At 54.4% G+C, this 8,941-nt stretch overlaps 1 protein-coding gene across 1 annotated transcript; it reads left to right on the plus strand.

Moving 5' to 3' along the window:
* Positions 1-3,294: 3,294 nt before the first annotated feature.
* On the plus strand, positions 3,295-4,050 carry CHC_T00005689001 (hypothetical protein). The gene has a single exon (XM_005717241.1). It carries the CDS (start codon positions 3,295-3,297, stop codon positions 4,048-4,050), a length of 756 nt encoding a protein of 251 aa, XP_005717298.1.
* Positions 4,051-8,941: the final 4,891 nt, after the last annotated feature.

Raw genomic sequence — 8,941 nt, forward strand, 5'->3', positions numbered from 1 at the left:
AGGCAACTGGCAGCTGCCACTGTTCAATCGACAAACTCATACAACCTCTTTACTTTGTCGCCTCTGCGCTCGCTCCTACTTATCCGTCTCGCTGCTGGCTGTGATCGGACAGCCTATCCATGTATCGTGGTCAGTATTTCACTGGGGGCGGCTTGTTTTACCTGTGCCGGCCACGACACTTTCCCTTGCGCCCAGTGCTTATCTCTGGCACGGTAACCGATGCCCCTTGCAGAGACGGTGTTCTTAATTGGATTGAGTGACGACGCCGACTTTCCGTAGGGGGAGAGAGGGAAGGACGTTTGTCGGATGGCAGAGACTGGGCAGGCCGCTGCTTGGCACGAAGGAGGAGAGGTACTGTACCAAGAAGGAGGGCACTGCCGTGGTACAATTTCTGTGCATCGTGAATGTCGTATCTTACACGTGTACATAGCCCCTCCACGGTATTTAACACCGTCGTCGCTCCTTCCCTCAGTAAACATGACTAATGGTCTTGTCAGGGCCGTTTGAGTCTCTCCTACAGTGAATGAGTAGATAAGAGCTCAAATTTATGGAAATTTTGAAATTTGGTAAAATTGAAGAAAAAAGTTGCCCCCCTAGTGACGGCCCTCACGTACAGTACAGTATGCAGTGTTCCATCTACTGACGAATATCCGTCCTTCGGACTCTCCCCGCGAATCGTGTTACGACTCTTTCACACGTGTGGACCTGTGCACGTGTATCCATCGCCTCCCCACGTTGATATTCGCGCCCCGCCTTGAGCCGGTCTGCATCGCTTCTGAACACACCGTTGATTCAGGGTGTGTCTTAACTTAAGAGTTAAGACTCTTAACATGCCCCGTTTTTCTGCAGTTTGCTTTGCTTTGCCGAAAGAGGTGATTTGGCGTGCTATGAGTGGCTCCTACGTTTTAATTTTTGAGTTTAAGAAAAGCAAGGGCTTGAGAAGCATGCGGTATTTGTTAAGAATTTAAAAGTATTCCTGGCAAAACCGGGCAAGGCAAGCAAAAACCAGCCTGTTAAGACACACCCTCACTAATGCAACCACCGTACAGTACAACTGTACCTCTACATCGTTACTCGCACGCAACTGACGCATCTGATGCATTATCTCCACAAGATATTGGGCGCCAGGGGATTTAGGGTGTTTAGGGGTTTTGAGGATTTAGGGGGTTTAGGGGTTTGGAGGATTTAGGGGGTTTAGGGGTTTAGAGGATTTAGGGGATTAGGGGCACCCGAACGCTGAGACACAGCGATGTCCTTTCATTTTGTCAGTTATCCTCCGTGTTGAATCCGTGGGTACCAAACTCGCAAGGGACATTGGATCAAGATATCTTCTGCGGGATAGCAGGCTGCGATGTGGCGCCTCTGTCGCTTCTGTTTGAATGCTTGACGCTGCTGTGAACGTTTCTTAGTCCTCTTTCTTCGTGGAGGACAAACCTTCGCGATGGAACATTTGTTACACGTCAGGTACGCTTGTATCCCTCTAGAGTTGCTTTCTGTGTGATGAAGGGATGCAGGTCGCTAGTTCATAAATACACATACGTGGACTGCAACGTCCGTCAAACAAGCTTCTCAGGCATTCATAACACAACTAAAACCCTCCCCACTACTATCGCGCACAGTTGCAACGCAATACTAATGTCTCGGGCGGTATGCTTTTCGCAATTTACGCAATTTAGACCACTAGCTTCATGATAGCAACCAGATGGCCCGACCCTCCGACTGCGACCCCATGATCCTGGTCTATCTGCAAGTCTACTGGATCGTCCAACTGGGCCAAGACAGCCTCAGACCCATCCTCTCGCCTTTGCACAATTCCCCCCTCCCTTACAAATATTCCTGATGTTCGTCCTGCGCGAGAAGCAGTACACGAGTCTGTCGTCCCCAGGAACCGACTCGCCATTTTGTCAAAATTCCACGCCCTCTCGATATGAAGTGTCATCCCTCTCTTCACGTCCCACAACCTCGCGCTTTTGTCACTCGATCTAGACATCACACGTCTTCCGTCCCCACTCATCGCAACGCTAACCACCCAACCCTCGTGTCCAAGTAACGCGTCCCCGACTTGTGCTCCCGTCTCCACGTCCCACACCCGCACGCTCTTGTCCCACGATCCAGATACCACACGTCTTCCGTCGTCACTCATCGCAATGCTCCCCACCGCACCCGTGTGTCCAACTAACGCATCCCCGACTTGTGCTCCCTTCTCCACGTCCCACACCCGCACGCTCTTGTCATACGATCCAGATACCACCCGCCTTCCGTCCCCACTCATCGCAACACTATCTACCGAATCCGTGTGTCCAACTAACGCGTTTCCGACTTGTGCTCCTGTCTCCACGTCCCACACCCGCACGCTCGCGTCATCCGATCCAGATACCACCCGCCTTCCGTCCCCACTCATCGCAACGCTACCCACGTAATGCGTGTGTCCAACTAACGCGTCCCCAACTCGTGCTCCCGTCTCCACGTCCCACACACGCAGGCTACGGTCTAACGAACCAGAACCAGACACTACACGTCTTCCGTCCCCGCTAATCGCAACGCTTAACACCGACCACGTGTGACCAACTAACGCGTCCCCGACTTGTGCTCCCGTCTCCACGTCCCACACCCGCACGCTCTTGTCCCACGATCCAGATACCACACGTCTTCCGTCCCCACTTATCGCAACGCTTACTACCCGATTGGTGTGTCCAACTAACGCGTCCCCGACTTGTGCTCCCGTCTCCACGTCCCACACCCGCACGCTCTTGTCCCGGGATCCAGATACCACACGTTTTCCGTCCCCACTCATCGCAACGCTATGCACCGAATTCGTGTGTCCAACTAACGCGTCCCCGACTTGTGCTCCTGTCTCCACGTCCCATACCCGCACGCTCTTGTCCAACGATCCGGATACCACACGTCTTCCGTTCCCACTCATCGCAACGCAAGCCACTCGCGATCTGTGACCGCGGAAACTTCTCAATACTTTCCTCTCCGACGTACTCCACAGCCTTAACGTCCCGTCTTCATATCCTAAAACAACATACCCCTTCCTCTCACAGAAAGAAGCGCAGGTAGCTCTCGTCACGCTCCGTCTCTTTCCAGTCACTTCGGAGGTTACACTTCGTGCTTCAAGGTACCCTGGGCTCTGGCTCTCCGTTTCGAACTCGCCTTCTAATCGAACCATCTTCGTCTCCTTCTCAGCAGATTGCGTGAAAACTGTTACTTCGGCCCCGGACTCCTCCACCTGACATCCATACACTTCACCCCTGGAATCCATGCCCACTTGAATTTCTCTAGTATCGTAATATGGCAGAACAATCTGCTCCACCAATCTTCCATCGGCTCGCGCTACACACTCACTCACAGGCCGCACCCACGGCCGCGGTGCATATCTCTCGATTTCCTCCAGCATCTTTTGCACACAAGCTGAATCCCGTGCCTTGTGCTTCACTCGCCCGTACAGTTGAAAGTAAATCCCAGCACTACTTTCACCACAAAACGGTACACTCAGTCGCGCAGCCCGCATCATCAAAACCATTGCATCCACTGCATCCTCATCTACCGGTCCCATTCCCACCTTCCCGCTTCCTCTTTTTCGCTTCAAGTCGCTACTCAATCCCTTCACAGCTTCCTCGTATTGCCAAACCCCGCCTCTCCGTAGCACTGTCTTCACCCATCGCGCACTCAAAAATAGTCTCTCCAGCTCCTCTACACACCCACCCTCTTTCAGAACACGATAAATGTTCTCGAAAACATACTCCTCCCGTGCGCTCTTGCCCTCTCCGTCTCGGCTCTCACTCATTTCAAGCAACCCTCCTCCTGCCCTGCATACATCCGCCATCTTCTTACACCACTCTTCTACACCCTCCTTCTTCTTCGCTTCTTGCACCGCGAAATCGTGCGTCAGATCATGCACCCGCAACCCACCACAACCCTTCTTATACTGCACTTCTACTAATCCAACCCTTTCCATCTGCTTTGCACACCATTCCGTCCACTCGTCGTCCAGCTCCCACAAATCTCCAACCAAACTCAAAGGTATCCAGTCTTGCTTCTTCATAACGCACAGACTCCTGTGCATCTTTCGAAACGAAAAATCATCAACCATCTCCCCACTGCTCCCCACATTGGACTCCAGGATATCCAGTGACGTATGCAATGTCCCATCCAACGACGAATATCCGTCCTTCGGACTCTCCCCGCGAATCGTGTTACGACTCTTCATCCTCGAAAGGTACGCCCCCCATGCTTCTGATACTTCTCCCTCCCATCTTTCCCTCATGTACCTCACACTCGTTCCCGCCACGTTCAGCGCAAGCGGCAATCCGCCACACATTTCCAGTATTTCACTCACGACTTCTTTGCATCTCGCATCATCCACTTCGTCTCGATTCGCCTCACTCGCATGCACAAGCATGTCAACTGCTTCTTTCCCTTCCGTCTCTCTCGGCTCGAAAGCAACCCGCTCTCCAATCTGACGCAGCTCCCTATCCCTCGTGGAATACAGTAGTCTGCTCCTCCTTCCCCCGATGCCCCCTGCAGTGTCAGCGAGAACAGACAACTTTTGAAGGATATTCGCCCCTATGTCATTCACCACCCACACATCATCAACGATGAACAGACACACATGACTGCAAAACCAGGCGTGTGCCGTCGCTAACACCCTTTCAAACTCGCTCTGCTCTCGCATTTCCGCAGCAGTCTGCTTGCCACCAGACGCTTCCACAATCACACACAGTTCTTCAATCAGCCGTCCCACGTTTCCGTCTTTCCCCAACGACATGAAGTACACTCCTCCCGAAAACTCCGCCTTCATCTCATCGTTGTGCGCGATCGCTCGTAGGGCACATGTCTTCCCGACTCCGCCCTGTCCAACTGCTGTCGCACCCACTTGCTCGTTCCTATCTCTCCGTAGTACAGCCGCTTTCAGACGCGACTCACACGTGTTGGGTAATCCATCGCTCCCCCGAGAATCAAGCTTCACATATATCGACGCAGGATTACGTTCGGCTCTTATTGACGCCCTGAACACATCACCCGTGCCTCGTCTGATCGACTCGACGGCCGCGCGAGTCGCGCGAATATCGATGCCCGCGCTTGCTTTTAGAATACGATCGTGAAGGCGGCCCGCTTCTTGCTTGCGCTTCTCTAGTTCTTCTCTATCTCCCACTGCAGAGGCGAACGTACGGAGTTTCGCTTTTGGGTGCTTGTGCTTCCCAAGTACTTTTACATCTCCTTTTGCACCGAGTCTCGCTTTTGGGTCGTCCGACTCTTTCTGCAGCTCTTTGAGGGACTTCCATATGAAGCTCGAGATGTCCTTGATTTCACGCTGGAGCAAGCCCGTGTGCGACGACGTTCCATGGATCGGCATGTCCTTCAGCTCGGTGATGTCTGCCTGCAAGGTGGTGTAGGCGGTGAGCATTTCGGTACAAAGCGTTTTGTTTTCCTTGTATGCTTTGTGTCGATCGATGAGACTTTTGATGAGGCGGACGATTTGCTCAACCGGGCCGGTGAGGCCCACGATACTGTACGGATCAGCCATGGTGTTTGGGATTAGGGGGGTGTTGTTCGGATTTGAATTGGCGGCGGTGGCAAAGCGGCGCTTGCTCTTCTCTATATCTCCCTCTCTCCGAATCTTTCTTCTCTTGTCGTTGTCAGTCGTTGGTAGTCGTTGTGTTTCGTTCTTGGTCGTCTCGCAGAGGGGGCGGGAAGGTATGCTTCCACATTTCGGGTTGCGAATAAGTGCAGCGCATTCAGTGGCCCACAGCTGTTTTACGGTAAGTGCCCGCTTGACAGTGAGTTTTGGAGTGATTTCCTACGGTCGTCAAAGGAGAGGGCGGCGGTTGTGCGGATTGTCGCTGCGGTGTTGGCACATCGTGAGTTTAGTAAGGCTGCTCTCGCGACGCACAAACAAGACTTTTACGTCAGCAGTGGTAGCTCCAAGGGAATCCAGGGAGGCGTATGATGCAGTATGATGCAGTGCTGTACTCCAGGGGCTTGTGCATCGGTATTACAGTTATGTACTTTACTGTATTGCAACGAAAGCCGTACCCTTCCCCTGGTACCCTTCGAAGGGTACCGCAGGACGATACGACTACAGTACCCTCGCGGAGGGCACGTACGGTATCCTGCCTTAACGTTGCCCCAAAGTGGAGTCATGTGCCGAGTGGGCAGCTGGACTTGCTGGACACCGTCGCAGCGTGAACCGGTCTGTGAGCTTGGATGGACAAGACAGAAAGCTCGCCCACATGCAAAGTGACGCGCGACTGTCTCAAGCCATACAGTGCCGTGCCGCTGGCAGAGACGGCGTACAAGTAGGTCGCTGAGAGACCCTAACAGAGGGGCGGCCGAGCAATGAAGCACGGATGCGGACGTGTCCCCCCCACTCCAGGCACATGACACCAGACACATCCTCCTTCTAACCTAGCTCCCCATCCCTCGCCGCGATGGCATCCCTGTCGCCCGTCCTTCACAGCAAGTGCACTCCCACTGTGCTTCTGGCGCTATGCAATGGCGTCATCTGCCTCTGCATTGCAAGCCATACGGGGCCGGGTGGGCGGCGTGGCTCGCCGGGGGCTCGGATGTATGCGGGGACAGGGCCCGCCGCTGCGGGGGACAGATGTGGGACTTCGTCCCAGAAAAACAAAGGAAATAAATTAAACATTTCGGTGCTGTACTGTAATGATTGTTAATGAACTGTGCAATGGTAAAACTGGGGGTGGGTGAAGGGAGGAATGCCGATTTTGTATTTATACGAAGAGGCAGGCGTGCAGAGTCATGATTCACCCACACCTCACGTGTACACCAAGTACACGAGTGCCAGAGATCACACCCTCTTGCAGTTTCGATCGTTCGCCATCTCCTTCACATGTTCACGGACACCGACGCAGCGTTCCTGTCACCACACTGGAAACGGGACTTGCATTGCTTCACCGCGTGAAGCTCCAGGAGAGTTGCAGTGGTACACAACACACTTTTTCTATTCCCTCCTTCCAAACTTGAACAAACAAAAACAAAACTCACCTCTTTATCTGTTTTAGTCCTAACCGACTACACCATTCCGCGCGCCCTACATTTCACTGAAACCTACACTCTCCAGCATCAAATCACATCTCATCCATGACATCGATGAATGCCGAACAACTCATGAAAAGTCGGAGAAGATTTGTTATTCTCAGACTGACTGTAGCGACCATCAACGTCAATTGCACCTCAGCCTTCGACATTCTTGCTATTCGCGATGTAGCAGGTACAGTGATAGCCATTTTTTAAATGTAGTAGGCGCTTGAGATTGTTACGCTGACGTTTTGCCGCAGCTTCTCCTCCGGAACGCACGGAGGCGACCTTGCTTATCGACGGACGCACGGAGGTGACCGATCTTCTGCTTCAGACACGCGGCGGTGTCCTCTTCAAAGTCTTCTGATTATCCGGATGCTGCAGTTTTCCGACGCACGGCGGCATCGTCTCCGACGGATGCGTGCTGCTAATGCGAGCGAGCGGTATAGAGAATTCTGAAGAAAAGCATAGATCCACGTCTTTACTTTGATCAGGTCGCAGTTCCGTTATGTTTGCCAGCAGCTTGCGAGGCGGAGCTGCTCAGCCAGTATCTAACTATCTAACTGGAGACTGTTGTTGTTGACGCAAGCTGCGATACAGAAGGAGAGACACTACAATCATTTTGGCTACAGAATGGGGTGCTCTCTCCACATGCTAACACGAAAGAGTAATCACTTTTCGCCTGAGCCAAGCAAGGACGAGGTACTCATAGCAGGAGGTGCTACCATCACAATAAGATGTAGTAAGCAAGGAGGAGTTGATCGGTTCTATGTTTGCTGTACCCATTATCTGTCATGAGAGCCATACGTGCACACGTAGCACACGCATGACAGCGCAATTAGATCATCTCTATTCACCGCCGTAACGCAAAACAACCCACGCAGTTTCCCCACTCGCGTTCGCGTGTTTATAAAATATATGGCTTGACGTAGGCGGCACGCTACGGGGACAGGGAGATCAGAGACAGAGGCGGCAGGAAAGTTGTCGGCGGTGTCAGAGGTGTGCGGATCAGTCATTGTGGGGACATTGTACGCAGAGCGCTTATCGAACTCGTCCCCGACGGTGGGTGGGTGGGGCGCGTCTGGAAAGGGTATTCCGGGACGCGTAGGCGAGGGACGGCATGCGATTATAGGTAATCCCGACGTGTAGCGAGAGTGGCTCCAGGTGGGGAACATGGCGCCGTTGCCGTGCGTGTGGCCGGCGAGTAAAGTGACGGCCTGCATGGAAGGCATGCCCCCCCTGGAGCCTCTCGGCCGCCAGCCAAGAAGACGGCGCCCCGGGTGTGCGGCCGCCCGGCGGAAGCGCGCGATCAAAACGCGCGCGCGGCCACCTGTTGCGCCCGGCGGCCTCCCCGCGCAACTTCTGTAGATACAAGTTGCATTTCAGCTTATCTGGGCCCCCGTCCGCCGCACGCAACCGCGCCACCTTTCCACGTTCCTACGTCGCCACGCCCCACGCGGGGCGCGGCCGGTCGCAGTCGCTGAGGTGCGGGCGGATGGCACGTGCCGGCAGGGTAGCGCGAATCGCGCAGCAGTGCGTCTTCGGAGCCGCACATAGCACCGCTGCATGAAGCCCGCAAACGCTTCCCGTTCAAACCACGCGCGACTCGCAGCGCAAACACCACGCCGCCCTACTTTCGGCTCATGCGCAGCGATGCGCGCATCCCTTTCAAAGTGCGCGCGTCCCCGCCGCCGCCCCGCACGCCCGAGGCGCGGATGTCCGGATGCGCGCCGCCGCCGCCGTTGCGCGCGCCCTAACCTCGATGCGCCGTGGCACCCTCCCCCCGCTCCCCCCCGTCCTCTTCCTTGCGTGGGCCGGCCGCGTTCTGTTTTCGTGGCGGATGCTTCCCGGCCGCGCCTCTTCTTGCTCGCGCGCGCGCGGGCGTGGCTGCTAAATG

The sequence above is a fragment of the Chondrus crispus genome, genomic scaffold, assembly GCF_000350225.1.
Source record: "Chondrus crispus Stackhouse genomic scaffold, scaffold_308, whole genome shotgun sequence".
Classification (NCBI taxonomy): Eukaryota; Rhodophyta; class Florideophyceae; order Gigartinales; family Gigartinaceae; genus Chondrus; species Chondrus crispus.

Bases quoted from the DNA above. Each gene is read 5' to 3' on its own strand.
- CHC_T00005689001 (XM_005717241.1), top strand. From the start codon at position 3,295: ATGGCAGAACAATCTGCTCCACCAATCTTCCATCGGCTCGCGCTACAC.